Below are 23504 nucleotides of genomic sequence, written 5' to 3' on the forward strand. Positions count from 1 at the left end.
CCGTCATGGTTGACCAATGCTGATAACGTGAGGACGGGTCCCGCTGCGTCAATGTAGCTGAGCTGTGGAGAGGGGGTGTGCCTCCCTCGCTTCAGCCGTGTCACTCTATGGCGCTCTCTCCGTAACCAGGGGGATGTCTCATTACTCCAAACATGACTGATCTGATGGCGTCACAGTTACATTAATTCCCTAACGTCTATTTGTTCTAATTCCGGTCGATGCCATGAATCCTTTTGGTGTTACAGTTGAAGTCGGAAGTTTACATACACTTAGGTTGGAGTCAATAAAACTCGTTTTTCAACCACTCCACACATTTCTTGGTAACAAACTATAGTTTTGGCAAGTTGGTTATGCCATTTACTTTGTGCATGTGTAGCCGATGTGAAATGGCTAGCTAGAAATGGTGGTGCGCGCTAGTGGCGTTTCAACGGGTGACGTCACTTGCTCTGAGACCTTGAAGTAGTGGTTCCTGCGATTTTTGTGGAGCGATAGGTAACGATGCTTCGAGGGTCACTGTTGACGTGCACAGAGCATCCCTGGTTCGTGCCCAGGTCAGGGCGAGGGGACAGAAGTAAAGTCTATACTGTTACACATGACACAAGTTATTATTCCAACAATTGTTTACAGACAGATTGTTTCACTTATAATTCACAATTCCAGTGGCTCAGAAGGTTACATAGACTAAATTGTCTGGACTAGCTTGGAAATTTCCAGAAAATGATATTATGGCTTCAGAAGCTTCTGATAGGCTAATTGACATCATTTAGTCAGAAGCTACATCAGGCTAATTGACATCAGACATCACATTCATTTGTACAAACAATAGTACACAAGTATAAACACCAATGGATCACGCAGCTGTCATACCGCTCAGGAAGGAGACACGTTCTGTCTCCTAGAGATTAACGTAGTTTGGTGCGAAAAGTGCAAATCAATCCCAGAACAATAGCAAAGGACCTTGTGAAGATGCTGGAGGAAACAGGTACTATATTGACATAACCTGAAAGGCCACTCAGCAAGGAAGAAGCCACTGCTCCTAAACCGCCATAACAAAAAGCCAGACTACGGTTTGCAACTGCACATGGGGAAAAAAGATTGTACTTTTTGGAGAAATGTCCTCTAGTCTGATGAAACAAAAATAGAACTGTTTGGCCATAATGACCATCGTGATGTTTGGAGGAAAAAGGGGGAAGCCTGCAAGCCGAAGAACACCATCCCAACCGTGACGCACGGGGTGGCAACATCATGTTGTGGGGGTGCTTTGCTGCAGGAGGGACTGGTGTACTTCACAAAATAGATAGCCTCATGAGGGGGGAAAATTATGTGGATATATTGAAGCAACATCTCAAGACATCAGCTTGGTTGCAAATGGGTCTTCCAAATGGACAATGACCCCAAGCATACTTCCAAATTTGTGGCAAAATGGCTTAAGGACAACAAAGTCAAGGTATTGGAGTGGCCATCACAAAGTGATGTGCGAACAAGGAGGCCTACAAACCTGACTCAGTTACACCAGCTCTATCAGGAGGAATGTGCCAAAATTCACCCAACTTATTGTGGGAAGCTTGTGGAAGGCTACCTGAAATGTTTGACCCAAGTTAAACAATTTAAAGGCAATGCTACCAAATACTAATTGAGTGTATGTAAACTTCTGACCCACTGGGAATGTGATGAAATAAATAAAAGCTGAAATAAATCATTATCTCTACTATTATTCTGACATTTCACATTCCTAAAATAAAGTGGTGATCCAAACTGACCTAAGACAATGACTTTTTTCTAGAATTGTGAAAAACCGAGTTTAAATGTATTTGGCTAAGGTGTATGTAAACTTCCGACTTCAACTGTATCGGGTTTGGACCAGGTAGTGTCCTTCCCCGAGGCCCCAAGGTCATAAACATATTATAAAGAATGACCCAAATAAGGAAGGGATTTTTTTGTCACTTGGCATGTACAGTAACTGTAGCCTACAAGGTCATTTCTACAATGGTAGGCTATGCCTGTTGTGACTTTTTTCTTCATACATCTTCACGTCTGTTGTTATTAGGAAATGATCTGATTGTCACTGATATGTTTACTCATCATCAGCCAACAGTCCAATTAGCTACTGAACAATTCCACTGATGAAATCAATATCCTTGCAGTTGTCACCAGATGCAGTATACCCCATCAAGATAATTCCTGATTGAATTCAGTGAAACACCTGTAATGCTTATCATGCAGTCACTACAATAAATTAAGTATGACAATAACACAGGAGTGGCTATACATCCCAATAATAGTGGCTAGGCTACCTGAGATGTTTGTTAAGTTCAGTCTATGTGCGATTTGTGGCTGAAAAGCTGTCATCCGGGATGGAGAGACGTGTAAGAAAATCAGTTAAATACCTGTAATGGACACAGCATGCATCTTTAATATGTGTCTTGTCTATGGATTGTGAAATCAAAACCTGCTTTAGTCCCTGTAACTCCAAACAGAGCCCTTCTAAGGTGCCAAATGCGTGTAGAGTTCTACTACAGACACAAACAACTGGCTCACAAACAGGGCCGTTAAACAAGTGTATCCCTCTAAGCCAAAGGGGCATCAGAACACAGTTCAGGTTTCCATAGATACTGTATATTGAGAGTATAGTAAGCCTAGGCCACAACAACACATGCTGTATGTTTGACTGCCATGACAAGAGTTACAAATGCCAACTGAGAAAAATAAGACTTCCTGAAAGTGACTTCTGTTATTTTTGTCACTAAATAAGGTATGTGTAAAGCTAAAAATAGATAGATAAATAACTAAATTGTCAAATGAATCATTGAAGAGCTCATTTATGAAACCTTACCACTAACATCTTACCACTAGCACAGAAGCCACAGCCAAGCACATCTATAGGTACTAGTATGCTGTTTTACTAAAAACATTGAAGACTTTGAAGAGTCCCTTTCTTTATTCTTCAGTGTTTTTAGGCCTCTTTTCATCTGCTTTCTTAGAGGCTGAGCTGTTTTGGTTTTCTTCCCCATTTCCCACTTTCTTTGCAGTGAACTCCTCATTGCTCTAATCCTCCTCATCAAAAATCTGGTCATGCTCTGATGGGTGGTTTGGTGGAAACAGATTAAGCCTAATCCTAGGCTAAATTGCACTTTTAAACTGGGCTAACTGAAATTGCATTTCTCAGACATGGTTTAAAATAGTCTCAGGCTTGCCCTAGTCTAGATTGAAAAAGTCTGATTTCCAGAAGGACAATTAGAGTTCATCTAGATCTAAGTGAAGGCTTAAATGAAACCTGGCCAGAGGCAGGCTTAACTTCAGATTAATGGATGTTGGCCGCCAGGTTGACCTTGGCAATGGAGGAGAATGGATTACCTGGACTATTTCAATGATGATCAAAGAGCACCACCAAGGCCAGACAGAAAGGTGGTTATAGACAGGAGTAACCCACGGAAGGATTTTGATTAAATCAATTTCCATGACCATTTCCGTATGTACAAAGATATTGCAACTGACATTATTTGTTTGCTTGAGCCAAGGCTTTTAGCTGACTCTCTTCATGGGAGGTCCATCTCTCCTTCCCTACAAGTATTGATCACCTTGAGGTTTTTGGCATCTAGATGTTTGTGCTGTAAGTGAACCGACTGTATGTAGAATAGTCCACAACGTCTGCAATGCTATGTGTGAACTGACAGTTACATCAAGGTCCCTGATGCTGCTGCTCAATACAACTACGAGGAAGAGTTATATGAATATGGGTTTCTTCCATGGAGTCACTGACTGTATAGATAGATGTCATGTTCCCATAAAGTGTCCCTCTTCATCAGATGCTGAGGAGTACAGGAATCTTAAAAAACTGGTTCTCAATAAATGTACAAAGTGTGTGCACTACCAATTTGCAGTTCTCCAACATTGTTGCGCTAGCATGGCTATGATTTCCCCAATGAAGATCCATGTTGCACGGATGGATTCACTGATAAAAATAGTGCCTAACTTGTTGGCAGTGTGTGAAGATGTTTTTCTTTGTGACACCTACAAAAAATGTAGCGTTTTTATTTAAAACATTTTTTAAAAATCAAAATACAATTTATAGGCCTACATTCTTTGAATCCTAACTGAAAGATTAGCTTGATTGACACTGTCTCTTGTCTCTCTGTGGTTCTTTGACAAGGACCCAATCTTTATTGCTGGGAGGTCCTTTCATACAGGCAAAATCTTCATCTGATTGTACAAAAAATAATCCAAAACCTGGGGCTTTGACATTCTGTAACAGTTGGTATCATCATCATCATCCCCATCATCATCATCCCCCTCAAGTCTGAGTGATTTAATTGGTTCTTGGCTCTGTTGACAAGAGCAAATAGTCCTCATTCATCACACTCAAATTAAACAGTTATCATAGTCTTTGCGGCTGGGTCGTGCTATGTCATTTCAGCAAGCCATGACACCCACAATCTCAGATTGTTCGGAAATCATTTCTGTAGTTAGAAACAGATCAAATTAGCATTCCTGCTACATTATTATGTTGAAATATACTTTCATCTGAGAAATTAAGTTTATTGATTGCACCCAAATTGGCAGTTTTAATTTATAGGATGCATATAATATTAAATAAAGTGCCTAACATCCGAGCTGGACAAAACTTTTTTCTAACAATGTGTTAGGCATGAGGTATCCAAAGGAAAGGTAAAAAGCCACCCATGGACCCCCCCACACCAATCCCAACCCAACAACGAGTATACAATATCAGTTCTCTATCTCTGACAAGTAGCCTAGTATAGAGCTGCGGCTCAGAGTACTGTTCTCAGTGAATTTGGTGTTTTTTCCCCCGTTCAGAGAAATTAGTGATTGACGTTGTTAGGTTTATGTCCCATCCTACATCCTGATATTACCAGCTTCTGATCCCCCAATGTTAAAGGGATAGTTCACCCATACAAAATGACATTGTTTTTCTTACTCTGTAAGCAGTTTATGGACCAGGTATGACAGCAATCATGCTTTGGTTTAGTCAACCTGCTCCTTGTTTCAAATGATAACTTTTTAGCATTTGTGGCACAAATCCAATGCAAGTCATTGGTACCTATATTAGCATTTTTCACACTTCATATCCCAAAAAATCTATAAGTAGCATCATTGAGTTGTAATCAATTTGAGATACTTTAGGATAATTCGAACATGAAGCGTGAAAATGCTAATATTGGCACCATTGACTTGCATGGTTGCTGTCATACCTGGTCCATAAACTGCTTACAGGGTAAGAAAAACAATGTCATTTTGTATGGGTGAACTATCCCTTTGGGGGCAATAAAACCAAAGCATGTTGCTGTCATACCTTGTCCATAGACTGCTTACAGGGTAAGGAAACAAATGTAATTTTGAAATTTGGATGAACTATCCCTTTAACATTGAGGGGGATCTTTAAACTTGTTTTACCTAATGGCAGGAACAGCACCAGTTAGTGGTCAGGATGTAGTATGGGACATTAACCTAACTTCAATGACTAATTTCTCTGAACAGGGGGGAAAAGAAACATTAGCAATTTCACAGGGAATACATTACATAGGATGAAGAAACAATTCTCAGAGCCGCAGCTCCATACTAAAGTCAGACACAGAGAACTGATAACTGTATAGCTTGCTAACGTTAGTTGCTAAATGACGTGTCTCAAGTCTCTTAACAGTGTACAAACTATAACAAATGAATACTAAATAACTTAGCTAAACGACCACATTGAAATAAGTACTTGATTACTTATTTCAAGCTATCCAGCGACAAACGGAATCTGGCACATCTCTATGGTGTTTCTGTTTAGGTGATTCGTTATTTTTTTGTGTACGTTGACAAAATGTTGAAATATATAACCTTACTGTTAATGACAATGGAAAACCATTATTCGACTAATAAGATATAAAACTCCATATGGTTCCACTTGTGTGTCCTACATTTACAAAAAAAAATACAATACGACGAAAGTTGTATTTCAAAAGCCCAGCTAGCTCAGTTGTGTCAGTCAGATGATTGTCCAAACAAGGACACTTACACGGGCGTCAGTTTACATCCTCAAAATACTAATGTACAGGTAAAACTAGACTTCTCCCATCTTTATTCTTCTGAAACAAATGTATCACGGCTGCAGTATGATTAGTGTCAATATTGTTGTTATTGGTTGCACTAAGCTAGGCACCGATCACTGCAATGTTAGCTACTATTGCTAACTAGCGAAAGCTTTAGTTACGTAACCTGACGCATCATGACTATATACAATACATGACCAAAAGTATGTGGACACCTGCTCGTCGAACATCTCATTCCAAAATAATGGGCATTTATATTGAGTTGGTCCCCCCATTGCTGCTATAACAGCCTCCACTCTTCTGGGAAGGCTTTCCACTAGATATGGAAGATTTCAGCGGGGACCTGCTTCCATTCAACCACAAGAGTATTCGTGACGTCGGGCACTGATGTTGGGCGATTAGGCCTGGCTCGCAGTCGGCGTTCCAATTCATCCTAAATTTGTCCGATGGGGCTGAGGTCAGGGCTCTGTGCAGGCCAATCAAGTTCTTCCACACTGATCTCAACAAACTATTTCTGTATGGACCTCGCTTTGTCCGCAGGGGCATTGTCATGCTGAAACAGGAAAGGGCCTTCCCCAAACTGTTGCCACAAAGTTGGAAACACAGAATTGTCTAGAATGTATGCTGTATCGTTAAGATTTCCCTTAACTGGAACTAAGGGGCCTAGCCTGAACCATGAAAAACAGCACCAGACCATTCCTCCACCAAACTTTACAGTTGGCACTATGCATTGGGGCAGGTAGCGTTCTTCTGGCATCAGCCAAACTCAGATTCATCCGTCGGACTGCCAGATAGTGAAGTGTGATTCTTCATTGGTGAGAACGCGTTTCCCCTTCTCCAGAGTCCAATGGCGGCGAGCTTTACGCCACTCCAGCCGACGCTTGGCATTGCACATGGTGATCTCAAGCTTGTGTGCGGCTACACAGCCATGGAAATCCATTTCATGAAACTTCCTTTCAAACAGTTCTTGTGCTGACGTTGCTTCCAGAGGCAGTTTGGAATTCGATAGTGAGTGTTGCAACCCGAGGACAGATGATGTTATGCGCTACATGCTTCAGCACTTGGTGGTCCCATTCTGTGAGCATGTGTGGCCTACCACTTCGCGGCTGAGCCGTTGTTGTTCATAGACATTTCCCCTTTACAATAACAACACTTACAGTTGACCGGGGCAGCTCTAGCAGGGCAGAAATTTGTTTGAAATGTGGCATCCTATGACAGTGTCACGTCAAGTCACTGAACTCTTCATTAAGGTCATTCTATTGTCTATGGAGATTGCATGGCTGTGTGCTCTATTTTATATATCTGTCAGCAACAGCTGTGGCTGAAATAGCCAAATCCACTCATTTGGTGTCCACATACTTTTGTATTTAGTGTATTATCTAACGTTAGCTGAAGGGACCAATGGGGCTAACACATTAATGCTTATTGTTTTTATTAGCTAGCTAGGTATCTGTCAGCAATAATCTGTACCATGCAAGCCTGGTAGTTAGCTAAATTATTCTATTTCCAATAGATACTAAATGGCCCCATGCTATTTCTGTAGCCAGCAGATCCGACCCGGTTGCTTACAGCTGCCTTAGGGTCAGACAGGCTTCCTGTGTAGATTAAGATACTGCAGAGCCGGCGCAAGATATGGCCTGGAAACGTACCTCACTCCAGGGATGAGAAATACGTTGTACTCCGAATTGTCCCATTATCCAACTGTTACACCGAGAAGATTGAACGACTACTCGTTTTTTATCAGTCGTTCAATCTTCTCGGTGTAGCAGTTGGGATAATGCAACAATTCGGAGTACGACGCATTTCTCATCCCTAGATTGTGTTATGTTTTCCAGGCCATATTTTGCGCCGGCTCCACGGGGTCTTAATCTACACTGGAAGCCTGTCTGACCCTAGTGCAGTTGTTAGCAAGTGGGTCGGATCTGCTGCCTATAATTTCTGTAGAAATTGAGAATGATAGCTTGCCTAATAAATCAGACTGTGATACAAGCTTTCTGGGTGCACAGTCTGAATTAAAGCACTGCAAAGACTTGGAAAGTTTCCTTACAAGCCAGATTACTGTACTGGTTGTCCCTGTTTGTTCTTATTAGGGTTGAAATTAAAGAAGAATTATCCAAAGGAAAGTATTATTAAACCGACTTTTCATAACTCTGGTGCTGCCATTGCGGTTTCTACCACCAGGCACATGCGCAAAACCATGTAAACACCTGCAAGACTTTCAGTTAGTATGCGTGCATGCACTTCCATCTTGTGCACCTGCCGTAGGTGATGAACAAGCAAACCATGATGGCCACACACAGAGACACTCGTGTTTTAAGTCGCGTTATTAACACTTTCGTGGGGGTATTTTCTCTCATATTTCCATCCGAATAACAACAAAGTCACCGGACAACATTCTTGCTAGTAAAAGGACTGTTTGGAATTTTTTGTCGTATATGTTCGAGAGGAAGGAAATTCCACACTGATTGGAAAGGGGCAAAATGATAGTTTGAGATGCATATCTGGTATACATGACACAGGATGTGATTGCGTTCTTATTACTGTACATATACTCACTACTCTAATTTGAATTGGTTTGTAACTTCTTTCATCTGCTTTCAGCTGAGAAAATGAAGAAAAACAAGGGAAAGGTGAACACCACCACTGAGAAGGAGTTTGTATTTAAGTTCAGGGCAGGGAGGAATGTCTGTGTCCTCAAAGTACCTCTGCAATTCCCTGTCCAAGAAAACGTCAGTGACCTTCATGGACGACTTATGCTGCTGCACAAAATACCTTGCTTCGTTGAGAATGGTGAGATTTCCATTTAACTAAATAGAATGAAACTTTGTCTCTTCTATTCATCCAAACATACCGTTTGGTACTAATCATTTAATGTATCTTGGTTTAGAACTGAAGAGCACACTGTCCACCTTTATTGAGAGTGAAACCATCCAGGACTATGACAGAGAAGCAGAGTTGGCCCTACAGAGACTGACAACAGGAGAGGTGGACATCAACCAGCTTACAAACACATGGGCTAAGGCCTACTCTGAGGTAAAAGCAGAACTCAAAACCAAAGACCATGTTTAGAAGCATATTTTCATATGAACTTGTTTGTCCCTAAAGCTAACCCTGCCCCTGCTTCTGTCCTCTCGCTTCTTCTCCCTGATCCCTCGCTTCTGTCTGATAGTGTCGCGCCCGCCGAATTATAGATATATTTTTCATTTCCTCATGTTGTTCACCTCACATTACAGAAGTGGATGACACTGTTGGATGTATGAGACTACAGTGCAATCTGTATTCTTATGTTATTTTCTGTATGGAACAATCCAATTATCTGAAAGATGAGCTAGAGAAGTGTTTGCGTACTGTGCCTCCTGATAATATAATTATCTCCCAGTGTCTGAGTTGTGGTCATAGATCATTATATTGACACAGAAAGTCAGTGAGTCACAGACAGTTGACTGCTCCTTAAGTTTCGGAAACAATGTATCAAATTAGATTGGAAAGATTTGCTAAAAGTTCTCGAAAGTTGCCAAGATGTAGTGTTTGTCTTCGAGTTGCAGCTCATCAATTTTATACAAGCAAGACCTGCGTCGTCATTAAAATCATTACAACATCTGTGATCTGATGAGAGAGATTACTAGACATGGTGGCTTTTACTTTAAATGGATGAAAGCGGAAACTCCCTTTGAAACAGAATATCTTCCCTATTTTTTTTGTCTTTTAAAGTCGACAAGATCACCGGCTTCATGCACTTCAAAGTTCTGGACTTAAAATTCTGCTGCCACTTGCTCAAGCACTTGTAAAAATTAACAAGGCTGGCGCTCCAATAAAGCTTGGTTGCTCACTGCTGGGATGTGTACAGGGTAACCATTAACATTTTACTGCACTAGTGCAGAAATACTCATGGATGCTGTCCAGTGTATTTGAAGGAACTGCAAAGGTCTTTTTAATGTATATCATGTTTGCTGCGTAAAGATCCCTGGACTTATATTAATAGAGGAAGACTCTAAACTTTTTTATGCCCATTCTAAATATGGCACAAGTACAAGGTCCCTTTCGTAGCTTCCCCTCTATTACGTTCGTTAAGGAGAATCGCCTCTTGCTTTTCACACTGTCCACTCACAATTGTTGCCCGGGTCTTTCGTACAGCACAGTCACTCACTTTTTCACTTCCTACAATTTCCTCTGATCTACTGAACAAGGTCTTCCTGTGATTTTCCTTTACTCTCAAAAGGTTACTCCCAGACGCCATCATCCTCTTTTCCTTGTTCCTATTTAGACAACGCTGGAACATGCTCGTCCTGAGGAGCCCTGCTGGGATGAGGACTTTGCAGATGTTTACCACGAGCTCATCCATTCCCCGGCCTCTGACACCCTGCTCAACCTGGAACACAACTACTTTGTCAGCGTCTCAGAGCTCATCAGTGAGAGAGACATGGAGCTGAATAAGTTACAAGAGAGGTTGGTATGATCATAGAGATAAGTCCTCAATTGCAAAGGAGCCAATTAAGTCATTGTAGTTGAAGTTAGTTTCATATAACAAATGCCTAATGCGTTTAGCGTTGTTCTGTTTTTCTCAACTCCCAGACAGGCAGCAGAGATGGACAAAGTCATGCAGGAGCTGGGAAAGACCATGACTGACCAGGATGTAAATGCAGTTGCCTCTCAACACTTCGATGCCCAGCAGGTAAGACACAGAACCAGTCAGTTTGTCCGTTTGAGCTACAAGCATTGCAATGTTCTATGCACAGAGCTACACAGTCATGAATATTCACGATGGGTCATTCTTCTCTCTGGTCAGGTGCTGGAGAACAAGTGGGCCAATGAACTGAAACAGGTGACTCATATTCAGAAGCAGGAGTATCAGGAGTGGGTGATCAAACTGCACCAGGACATGCAGAACCCCAATAACAGCACTATTAAGTAAGAGAGAGAGTGTTGGTGCCTATATGTGTGTTTACGTGCTTGTGAATGCATATGTGCAGAAATGTACTTACTCTCAAGTAGCTTTTTAGGGGGGTGCAAATCAGCAGGTTTTTTTCTGTTCCTTGAAATCCTACTAACACTTTCAAGGCTCACAGTGAAGCAACATTGGTTAAATCAAGATAATGACTAGTCGAGTCAGGTGGTTAAGTGCTTGGATGGGAAAGAAAGCTTGCAGACACAGTGGAATGACATCTGCACACAGCAGCACTTTCAAATGCACGCTCAAGAGGCATTGAAAGAGCATCCTTGCTGATTTTATGTTGTTGTTATATATGGTTTACTCCTTTTTTTTGTGCAGTTCGTCAGTCCCAATGCACCTCATCTGGGGTTTGATTGATAGAATTTATTTGACAATTTGTAAAATACATACATGGTGACGCCTCCACATACAATTTAAGAAAATCATCAAGGATAACACAATAAAGCTTAACAGCTTATTTTCATCGTGGTCCTTTTGAAGAAGGAAAGGGGAAGGTGAAATACAAAAAGGTTCGGCGGCGATTGTAATGACAACAGACAATGACAGACACAATTGTTGTTTGTTTCACAACATCTGATAATTAATACAATTTCCGTTCCTAATAAACAACTATGGACAGGTACATCTTCCTTGTCTCACATACTCTTAATATATAAACAGTATATATATCTATATACATGCATACATACATACATACATACTAGAGGTCGACTGATTCTGATTTTTCAACGCCCATACCGATTAATCAGCTGATTTTTTAAAATGTATTTGTAATAATGACAATTACAACAATACTGAATGAACACTTATTTTAACTTAATATAATACGTCAATAAAATCAATTTAGCCTCAAATAAATAATGAAACATGTTCAATTTAATTTAAATAATGCAAAAACAAAGTGTTGGAGAAGAAAGTAAAAGTGCAATATGTGCCATGTAAGAAAGCTAACATTTCAGTTCCTTGCTCAGAACATGAGAACATATGAAAGCTGGTGGTTCCTTTTAACATGAGTTTTCAATATTCCCAGTTAAGAAGTTTTAGGTTGTAGTCATTATAGATAGGACTATTTCTCTCTATACCATTTGTATTTCATATACCTTTGACTATTGGATGTATTGTCAGTGTAACAGTATAGCTTCCGTCCCTCTCCTCGCTTCTACTTGGGCTCGAACCAGGAACCCATCGACAACAGCCACCCTCGAAGCATCGTTACCCATGCAGAGCAAGGGGAACAACTACTCCAAGTCTTGAAACGCTATTAGCACGCACCCCGCTAACTAGCTAGCCATTTCACATCATTACACCAGCCTAATTTTGGGAGTTGATAGGCTTGAAGTCAATCAGCAGAGCTGCTGGCAAAATGCACGAAAGTGCTGTTTGAATGAATGCTTATGAGCCTGCTGAGCCATCGCTCAGTCAGACTGCTCTATCAAATCATAGGCTTAATTATAACATAATAACACACAGAAATACGAGCCTTAGGTCATTAATATGGTCGAATCCGGAAACGATCATCTCGAAAACAAGACGTTTATTCTTTCAGTGAAATACGGAACCGTTCCGTATTTGATTTAACGGGTGGCAACCATCAGTCTAAATATTCCTGTTACATTGCACAGCCTTCAATGTTATGTCATTATTACGTAACATTTTGGCAAATTAGTTCGCAATGAGCCAGGCGGCCCAAACTGTTGCATATACCCTGACTCTGCGTGCAATGAACGCAAGAGAAGTGACCCAATTTCACCTGGTTAATATTGCCTGCTAACCTGGATTTCTTTTAGCTAAATATGCCGGTTTAAAAATATATACTTCTGTGTATTGATTTTAAGAAAGGCATTGGTGTTTATGGTTAGGTACACGTTGGAACAACAACAGTCCTTTTTCGCAAATGCACACTGCATTGATTATATGCAACGCAGGACACTCTAGATTTTTAAACTAGTAATATCATCAACCATGTGTAGTTATAACTAGTGATTATGATTGATTAAGTTTAATGCTAGCTAGCAACTTACCTTGGCTTCTTACTTCTTACTGCATTCGCGTAACAGGCGGGCTCCTCGTGAGGCAGGTGGTTAGAGCGTTGGACTAGTTAACCTTAAAGTTGCAAGATTGAATCCCTGAGCTGACAAGGTAAAAATCTGTTGTTCTGCCCCTGAACAAGGCAGTTAACCCACCGTTCCTAGGCCGTCATTGAAAATAAGAATCTGTTCTTAACTGACTTGCCTAGTTTTATTTATAAAAAATAAAAAAATGTTTTGAATTTTACCCCTTTTTCTCCCCAATTTCGTGGTATCCAATTGTTGTAGTAGCTACTATCTTGTCTCATCGCTACAACTCCCGTACGGGCTCGGGAGAGACGAAGGTTGAAAGTCATGCGTCCTCCGATACACAACCCAACCAGCCGTACTGCTTCTTAACACAGCGAGCATCCAAACCGAAATGAACGATTTCCGATTGTTATGAAAACTTGAAATCGGCCATAATTAATCAGCCATTCCGATTAATCGGTCGACCTCTAATACATACATACACAAGACAGTCACAATATAATAAACAACAGGCACCAAAAAGGCAGACCATATGCTATCACAGACATTTCCCTCCCTGTCACCTACTTTAATCTTACCACTCACTTTTGAGACATGTTACTATTTAGCAATTTTTTCAGTGAGAACTTGAAACAACCTATGGAGGTTATACATTTAAAAATTACTATGAAGATTATTCCAAAGAATGGCAGCAAAGTATACATTTTTTTCCCCTATACCACTTTTAAATCTAAAAGGAACAACGTCAGTTTCACTCCTTCCAGTTGAATAGTTATGGTTATCCCTTACTAAGTTAAAGTAGTTACCTAAGTACCTGGGGACCATACTGTGGACAATCTTATGTACAAGACACAATTTTATCTGAGCCACTCTCTCCTCCACTTTAAGCCATCAAAGGCTTTCAAAGTGGGAGTAGTCAAGATATGTGCTGGAAGTTTAAGAATAATCATGACTAAATTGTTTTAATACATTTTTTAATATCTTGGAGGCACAATTGTACCAGGAAGAGCTTGCATAATCAAAGTGGCACTGAACAAGAGCCCCTGCCAATGTCCCCATTGCATTCTTATTCAGATATTTGGAGGTTCTTGCCAGGAACCTAATTTTATGGTTCACTTTGGCGAAAACATATTGTGCCATGCTCTCCCGTCAGATGGTTATCTTCGTAGCCCTGTGTCCACTCATCTTCCAGTCCCAGATCTGTTTGTGCTGTTTAGCCAACTTCTATGCTCATTAGCGTGGGCAAGACGGCAGACATAGGTCCGGGACAAGGCTAGTCATCTTGTGAACCCTGCCCTTTACAGTGTGAGGTTGTGTTTGTCAGTGAGGAGATCAAGGTGCAGCCCAGTCAGCTGACAGTGGAGTCTGAGCCTGGGGCCAGGCTGTATGAGGAGCAGCGACAGCTGGAGGAGAGCTTCACCATCCACTTAGGTACTATACTGTCTGTGTCCCCATGGAAACACTGCTGCCTGGTCCAACAAGCCTATGATAAAAATGAACCCTGATGACAGCCACTGGATTTATACTTTACTTCCTGACATCGTAAAATATAAAGACGTCCCATACGTTTTGAGTGTATATTTTTGTTTGTTTCTGATGTATTTTGACGGTGTCGTCCAGGTGCACAGCTGAAGACCATGCACAACCTGCGGCTGGTGCGGGCAGACGTGCTGGACTTCTGTAAGCACCGTCGGCATGGCAGCAGCGGGACCAAGCTGCGGCGGTTGCAGACTGCTCTGTCGCTCTACTCCTCGTCCCTGTGTGGCCTGGTGCTGCTGGTGGACAACCGGGTCAACTCCTATAGCAGCATCAAGAGAGGTGAGAGGTCAGGGGCCAAGGGTCAGTGGTCAACATTAAGCAGGAGACCACACTGTTAGGCCCTGTTAGTTACATGAGAGTGTAAAACCCATTTATCGTTACTGAATCAATTCAATCTTTCTTATTGCCATGACCACCTATGAAGATGTTTGGCTTGAGGACACCAGTGAGTTAGATGTTTGAGCATGACGATAGCTCATAAAGGTTTTGTCACAGAACATACGCCAACCCCTAACCTTCATAAACATTGTGAGATTGTAAGACTCCTCATCATGTGTTTGTGTGTGTTCCCCAGACTTTGCCACAGTATCTAAGGAGTGTACAGACTTCCACTTCCCTCGCCTGGAGGAGCAGCTGGAGGTGGTCCAGCAGGTGGTGCTTTACGCCTGGGCTCAGAGGAGCAGCAAGCACAAAGTCCAGCCCGGTGAGTCAGTCACACACACACCAACAGGGATGAAAATGATTGGCACCCCTGTTTTCAATACCTTTCAATACATCCCCTTGCGAAGATAACGGCACTGAGCCTTTTTCTAACTGTTTTACGAGGAGAACACATTGGGAGGGATGTTGGACCATTCCTCCATAGAGAATCCTTCCAGATCCTTGATATCCTTCGTCTGCTCTTATGGACTTCCTTTTTCAATTAAACCACAGGTTTTTAATGGGGTTCAAGTCTAGAGACTGAGATGGCAATAGTAAAATGTACATTTTTTTGTGGTCAAATTAACCATTTCTTTTTGGATTTTGATGTGTGCTTGGGGATATTGTCTTTCGGGAAAATCCACTTACGGCCAAGTTTTAGCCTCCTGGCAGAGGCAAACAGGTTTTTGGCTGAAATGTCCTTCTACTGGGTCAAGTTCATGATGGGGCTCCCGAGTGGTGCAGCGGTCTAAGGCACTGCATCTCAGTGCTAGAGGTGTCACTACAGGAACTGGTTCGAATCTAGGCTGTATCACAACCGGCCGTGATTGGGAGTCCCATAATTGGCCCAGCATCATTAGGATTTGGCCCGGTTAGGCCGTCATTATAAATAAGAATTTGTTCTTAACTGACTTGCCTAGTTAAATAAAGGTTGAATCATTTTTTTGTTGTTGACCTTAAAGGTCCAATGCGTCCGTTTTTTTTATCTCAATCAAATAATTCCTGGGTAACAATTTAATTTTAAATGAAAACAAACTAAAATAGTTTCTTAGCAAAGGGCAATTTCTCAAGCAAGAATTTTGCTAAAACTGGGAGTGATCTGAGTGGGGAGGGTGAAAACTAAGAATTAGCTGTTATTGGCAGAGTGGTTTGGAACGCTCATGCTTATTGGCCAGTCAAGTTCTTCCACACCGATCTTGACAAACCATTTCTATATGGACCTCGCTTTGTGCACGGGGAATTGCCATGCTGAAACAGGAAAGGGTCCAATGGCGGCGGGCCTTACACCACTCAAATTGACACTTGGCATTGCGCATGGTGATCTTAGGCTTGTGTGTGGCTGCTTGGCCATGGAAACCCATTTCATGAAGCTCCTGATGAACAGTTATTGTGCTGACATAGCTTCCAGAGGCAGTTTCGAACTCGGTAATGAGTTTTGCAACCAAGAACAGACGACTTTTACGCGCTTCAGCACTCGGCGGTCCCGTTTTGTGAGCTTGTGTGGACTACCACTCCTAGACGTTTCCACTTCACAATAGCAGCACTTACAGTTGACCTGGGCAGCTCTAGCATGGCAGAAATTTGACGAACTGACTTGTTGGAAAGGTGGCATCCTATGACGGTGCTACGTTGAAAGCCACTGAGCTCTTCAGTAAGGCCATACTACTGCCAATGTTTGTCTATGGAGATTGCATGGCTGTGAGCTCGATTTTATACATCTGTCAGATCCTGGCCCAGTAAAGTCATGTTTGAAAAAGGGTAAAGTATATGGCAAACTGGACATATGTGTTAGGGATTATGTCAGGAGGAAGGACAAGGCTCTTTTGACATCATTGCCAACGTGTGTTGTCGGAAACCTCTGTCAAGATCCGTATAACAATCCCCATTGAATGGCTGTTTGAGTGGAGAGCTATCAGAGAGCTGGGAATGGAAACAGTCCTCCTGGCTATCAGGCCTTATATGGATGGGCCTGTGACCTCTGTTGCTATTGTCATTTACTTCCTGAAAGGTCATGTTTGCTCACATGTTTTCCATACAGGAAATTCTTAACTCATCTCTTGTTTTCCTTTTGACAGAGGTTCCTAGGAATGGAACTAATACTGAAGATAAAAACAAAAATTTGGAAAGGAATCCCTCCAATATCTTACCAGGTAAAGTTGACTGAATATATGGTTTTGACAAATTCTTTAAGGGACGAATCCTGACATTGTGAACATTTTACGTAAAGATGCACTATGCAGAAAACGCTCTGTCATTTCCTGGTTGCTAAAATTCTAATAGTTTGCCTTATTTCAGATTGTGACAAAACAAGCAAAACAAGCAAGTATAGTGTAGCGAATTTCGTTCTACCCCTGAACAAGGCAGTTAACCCACTGTTCCTAGGCAGTCATTGTAAAAAATAATTTGTTCTTAACTGACTTGCCTAGTTTAGAAATAGGCTTTCATAGGGCCTCCCGAGTGGCGCAGTGGTCTAAGGCACTGCAGTGCTTGAGGCGTCACTACAGATCCGGGTTCGATCCCGGGCTGTGTTGCTGCCGACCTCGACCGGGAGACCCATGGTGCAACGCACAATTGGCCCAGCGTCGCCCGGGTTAGGAGAGGGCTTGGCCGGCCGGGATGTCCTTGTCCCATCGCGCTCTAGAGACTCCTCTGGCAGGCCGGGCGCAGGCACGCTGACACGGTTACCAGGTATACAGTGTTTCCTCTGACACATTGGTGCGGCTTGCTTCCAGATTAAGCGAGCAGTGTGTCAAGAAGCAGTGCGGCTTGGCAGGGTCGTGTTTCGAAGGACACATGGCCCTCGACCTTTGCCTCTGCCGAGTCTGTACGGGAGTTGCAGCGATGGGACAAGACTGTAACTACCAATTTGGATATCACGAAAATTGAGGGGGGAAAAAACACACACAAAAACAAGTCATAGGCTGTCATTTCTAATACCTTATCTTACTCCCTAAATTCTCTTCTGTCACGGTCTCAGGTGAATTTTACATCTCCCGCCACTCCAACCTGTCTGAGGTCCACATAGTGTTCCACCTGTGTGTGGATGACAACGTGCGCTCAGGCAACATCACGGCCCGGGACCCTGCCATCATGGGCCTCCGCAACATCCTCAAGGTCTGCTGCACTCACGACATCACCACCATCACCATCCCTCTGCTACTGGTCCACGACATGTCAGAGGTGAGAGAGAGCCTCATATTATGTGTGTAAAAGGAGAAGATCATTTACCTCGAGGTCCCAGAAGTCGGATGCATAATGCATGTACAGTGTTGTAAGTTCAGGTCACCAGCAGTTACCATTATGCTACATTTTGCATTTATGAACACCAATCAAAATAGTTTTTTGGGGTCCAGCATGTTGGTGATGTTTAATAGGAAAGGGTTGTGTGAAGAGCTTTGATAACTTATTAGTTAACTGTACAGTTATATGGTGTAAACCCAGTGAACTGTACTGACCACTCCTGGTTCCTTGGTTAGATGATTAGTGGGGGAAGGAGAAAAGGATGGAAAAATAGACTGAGGAAGAAGGAAAAGCGGAGTAATGACGGTGTTATTTCAGGCCTTAGGAACTGATTTGCCCCTCCTGGCCTGCAGTTAAACAGTGCTGCAGACCTGAGTTCAGATGCTATTTCAAATATCTCAAATTATTTTAAATTACTTTAAAATACTTCCAATATAAGTAGTTGATTTAGGCCACAAGATTTAAAAATACTCAAATACACAGAATAAGTATGTATTTAAAAAACAAATAATCAAATACACATGTATTTGAACCCAGGTCTGCAGTGCAGTGGGCTTCATTCAGTCTGTTGTCTCCATTCCCAGTGTCATCCTGACATGTTCCTACCCTCCCTGATGGCACATTCACAAGCCTTTGATACTGTCTCTCATTTCTACTTCCTCCTCCACGTCTCTCTGCTTGTTTGTTCAGTGCAACCTCGGCAGTGTTCTGGCCTGTTCAGCTCTGGTTGTGAACTCTCCTTAGCATTTCCTCCATTCTGGAGTAGATGAGGGAAAAGTAGAGTCGTGAACATTTGTGTTTACTCAAACTGAGTATACAGCCCTCTGTACACACAGAGGAGGGTAGCGATAGCATTGAAAGACAGCAGCACTCCTGAGTCCACATTGAGCAACCCAGAACCTGAGAACAGCCATTTCTCAACAAGCTGCTGCCTGATGTAGACCTCCTCACTGCGGTGCAGAGAGGGCCCTCTCCTTATCGTGCCACTACATGCCCGATGAAACGTCTTCTCTCAAGTCAAAGCAAGAGCGTGTTCACAAATGTATTCTGTATAGTATTCTCACTTCCTAAGGTGCAGGAACCAGTCTCTTTTTCAGTTGAAAGCATTTCCGTCGGGATTCTTCTTTTCCAGTACTTTTTCCAACTGAAGAAATTGTACTTTTGCCCAGCTCAGTTTATATGTACAGTGACATAATGACCAGCATAGTTCGTCAAAGGAGCCATAGAAGGCAATGAGAAAATGTTTATTCTTTATGAAAATATGCTTTTTGACAACGTCAGGCAGGCAGAATAGAAGGGAACAATGAGGGTGACAGAGGATTAGTGTGTTCCACCATCCTGTGGCCTGACTGACTCCTCTTATTCTCTCACCTGCAGGAGATGACCATCCCGTGGTGCCTGAAGCGGGCCGAGCTGGTCTTCAAATGTGTCAAAGGTGAGATAGTAAGACGCACCAGTGGCATTTCCCCCTCGTGTCTCCTCTGAGACCTCTCTGTCCTGACTTAAGATGTTTCCCTCTGCAGGTTTCATGATGGAGATGGCATCGTGGGATGGAGGGATCTCACGGACTGTTCAGTTTCTAGTTCCACAGGTAAGAATAGATCTGCTGGTAGACTGGCTAGAACCTTGATGACTCAGACCTAGCTTGCACTGTATTGCAGAATATATACAGTACCAGTTAAAAGTTTGGACACCTACTCATTCCAGAGTTTTTCTTTATTTTTACTATTTTCTACTTTGTAGAATAATAGTGAAGACATCAAAACTATGAAATAACACATCGAATCATGTAGTAGCCAAGAAACACATTAAGAAGGAAAGAAATTCGACAAATTAACTTAACAAGGCACACCTGTTAATTGAAATGCATTCCAGGTGTCTACCTCATGAAGCCGGTTGAGAGAATGCCACAAGTGTGCAAAGCTGTCAAGGCTACTTTGAAGAATCTCAAATATAAAATATATTTATATTTATTTAACACTTTTTTTTTGATTACAACATGATTCCTTCACTATTATTCTACAATGTAGAAAATTGTTTGTTTTTTAAAAGAAAGAAAAACCCTTGAATGAGTAGGTGTGTCCAAACTTTTGACTGGTTGTGTGTGTGTGTGTGTTTGTATTTATCTATGTGTGTGTAGGATTATTTATATGACTTGTTTTGGTGAGAGCTCTTATTTCTCTATAGAACCATTCCCTTTATTAATGTGTCTCTGTTACAGGTTAGTTATATAAGTCTATTGTTCTGAGGGAGGATCCCTATAGACTGGGTTGCCTATACTATGCTTACATGTTGACAGGCTCAGGGGATAAGAGCAGCATCAAGGGTTATAACAGCTTTTACGTCTGCCAGCCTTACGCTCCGATACCATTCAAAATATAACTTCTAAAACAGCATTTTCTACACCTCAAACGAGACACGTACTGTATGCTCTCTAAATACGAGTGTTGTGAGAGACGTTAATAATTAAAATGCTAATTAGAAGGCCTGTTAGAGTTGTGACCTAATATGAGAGCCATAGCTGTCAGAGCACACATGATTACAGCATCTTGACTGGTCCCACAGGAAATGGGACACCGAGCTAAAGGTGGCGCTGAGCTAAAGGTTCCTGCTTAGGTTGTCGTTAACTCTTGTACACAAATAAGCGACAACAACAAAAATGTTGTGAATTTGTATGTTAAGAATTTCCCCCAAGTTGATGTTGTGCATGTAAGCCGTTTGTGTCCGTTTAGGCTACTCTGTTGGAAAGACATTTGTTCCATGTGTGCTCACTAAGCATTGCTGTCTGTGTTTTATTGACAGAGTATATCGGAGGAGATGTTCTACCAGTTGAGCAACATGCTGCCTCAGATCTTCCGCGTCTCCTCCACCCTCACGCTCACCTCCAAACGCTGAGGGAGACACAGGACCAATCACATTGGCTTGGAAACTGTCAACACTGAGTTCCAGCAAACATATTTAAACTGTTGCATTTCACAGGGGTTAGTGTGATGGATGACTTTATCAACCCCCTTGCATAATTAGCATCTTGAGGCAAGGCGGCATCATCTCGGGGCAAGGTGACATCATCTTGCCAAAAAGATAGATTGTGTTGTTGTCCGAGACGAGCATTATGCAGTTTTTGTGCATTGCAGTGAATTATAGTGACGGCTCTGTCTGTCATTATTCCTCTCCACTCGAGTAACAGCAGAGGGCACTGTTCTCAGAGACAAAGCCCCCAACTCTCTGATAGATGTTTATTCTACTTTGTGCCTAAACATGGACTTTATCTTTTATTATGAAATTTACAGTTGGCATTAAAGTTGCACCCTATTGAGCATACACAAGTTCAGCAATTAAACTTTTCGATGTGGCATTCCAATGAACTCATTCCAATTTACGCCGTGTTTACACCTCGGCGGTAAATGTTTTTAGTAGAAATGTATGTAAGGAGTGTTGAAACTGTTTCAAGGAGAATGACAGGCTGTGTATATAGTCACAAACTTACATTACTGATCTAATGTGAATTTCATCTCTGTGAAATGTTTCTGATTTGACATTATTTACATTTTTTTTACTGGGGCCTGAAGCACTGGAGAATAGTCTACACCATATTGCAGTTTCTGCACAATTTTATTTTCTGTTTAGGAATAATCCACGATTGGCTAATATGACATAGTAATTGCATTCCATTTCTGCTTGGATTAAGTCATTTTAGGTAGATGAAATAATTATTATTGTCAAACACTCGGGCTCCCGAGTGGCGCAGTGGTCTAAGACACTGCATCTCAGTGCAAGAGGCGTGCGTCACTGCAGTACATGGCTCGAATCCAGGCTGCATCACATCCGGCCGTGATTGGGTGGCGCACAATTGGCCCAGCGTCGTCCGGTATTGGCCGTCATTGTAAATAAGAATTTGTTCGTAACTGACTTGCCTAGTTAAATAAAAAATAAAAACACTTTCCTGCCCTGAATATCAGTGTCAGTATTGAGATGATTAAACAGATCAAGTGCACTAATCAAAACAGTGTCTTTTTTTTAAGTGAAAAACAGATGGCTGTTGGCATTCTCCCCCGAGCTCTCAAGTTGGTGTCGTGTTAACTTGCTGCACTTTTTATACCGTACTGCAGTGGTGAGAACCCACATAACGCTACGGAAATGTGTCACTGAATGCCTTGCATTCTTGCCATTGGTCTCGGTGGCCTTAAGTGTTGGGTTCCCTGGGGCAGAGGAACCATGGTGCCGAGTCAGCAGCATCATGCACCGGCCGGGCCCAGTGTTTGTCCTTCCTCCTCCCTGGTGTTGTGTGCAGCCAGGCAGCCTGGATTTCAGAGCCTCACACATAGGCCCTCTGACGAGGACAGCAAATCCCTGGAACAATTGACCTCCTAGGGGGGTGATTGGTTCCTGGGTTCAGGTACACAACTAGCCCTATGTGGCACGTTCATGTCAGACTAGTCTTGGTTTGACACGCTTTACTGACTTTATAGTTCCCCATGGGGAAATGTTGTTGCAGCATCATGTACGTGTTTAAATACAGTAGACAACAAATTGACAATACACAATTCACAAGTTGCACTCAGTATATACCAATGAAAGAGACTAGCCTGCTGACCTTACTGGGTGGATAGGAACGTTGGCCTGAGCTGTTTAGGAGGGATATCACACTTGGCACAAATTATTGTCTAGTTCTGTTTTTCCTGCTGGGGGTGAGTGCTCTGTTTACAGTACAGGGCCCTGGATTTAATCAAACTGGTAAACAAGACATGAATGCTCTTGCACAGCAAGAAATAAATTAATTGGAGATGATTTTAGTTTCACACTGTTGATCGATGGCTTTTTCTCTGCCAAGGAGGGTTCAGATATGAGTGAGTATTCACTTGTATCTCGCTGTTATCTGTTTTAGTAACACTTTAATAATAGCTTTGTTATTGTGTCAAATTGAGTTTAGGGGTTATTGCTGCGACACAAGTGGAATAAGGACCATTCAAAAAATGTGTTAACACAATATTATTACTATAGAAATACTACGCCGGCATGGAGCTACGCTGAAGTTTTACCCCTTCTGTATAGCACTGCATCCTGTCCACATGACGCAGAAGAGACTCTTATTGGCTCCCGAGAAGCTAACAACAGTGTGCTGTTTTATGTTACCGTGCCAATGTGGAGGATTGACACAAGCTTATGACTGTTATGCATAGAAACCATAAGAAACTCAACAGATTATACAGTGAAAATTGATTTTAAAGGAACGTTCCCAACCTC

At 42.1% G+C, this 23504-nt stretch overlaps 1 protein-coding gene across 1 annotated transcript; it reads left to right on the forward strand.

The window, feature by feature from the left end:
* The first annotated feature begins 5970 nt into the window (after window positions 1–5970).
* On the forward strand, window positions 5971–22264 carry ferry3 (FERRY endosomal RAB5 effector complex subunit 3). The gene is made up of 14 exons (XM_029634687.2): window positions 5971–6058; window positions 8655–8843; window positions 8941–9086; window positions 10318–10499; window positions 10626–10725; window positions 10840–10961; window positions 14386–14492; window positions 14682–14879; window positions 15175–15303; window positions 17096–17170; window positions 17998–18200; window positions 19638–19695; window positions 19784–19851; window positions 21063–22264. The coding sequence occupies exons 2-14, from the start codon at window positions 8663–8665 to the stop codon at window positions 21153–21155; spliced, it is 1662 nt and encodes a 553-aa protein (XP_029490547.1). The 5' UTR covers window positions 5971–6058; window positions 8655–8662; the 3' UTR covers window positions 21156–22264.
* Window positions 22265–23504: the final 1240 nt, after the last annotated feature.

Source organism: Oncorhynchus nerka, linkage group LG25 (assembly GCF_034236695.1).
Source record: "Oncorhynchus nerka isolate Pitt River linkage group LG25, Oner_Uvic_2.0, whole genome shotgun sequence".
Lineage (NCBI taxonomy): Eukaryota > Metazoa > Chordata > Actinopteri > Salmoniformes > Salmonidae > Oncorhynchus > Oncorhynchus nerka.

Excerpts from the sequence above, each read along its gene's own strand:
- ferry3 (XM_029634687.2), top strand. The coding sequence starts at position 8,663 with ATGAAGAAAAACAAGGGAAAGGTGAACACCACCACTGAGAAGGAGTTT. Across the intron at positions 14,493-14,681 it reads GAGCTTCACCATCCACTTAG|GTGCACAGCTGAAGACCATG; the intron begins GTACTATACTGT and ends GGTGTCGTCCAG. Across the intron at positions 18,201-19,637 it reads TGGTCCACGACATGTCAGAG|GAGATGACCATCCCGTGGTG; the intron begins GTGAGAGAGAGC and ends TCTCACCTGCAG.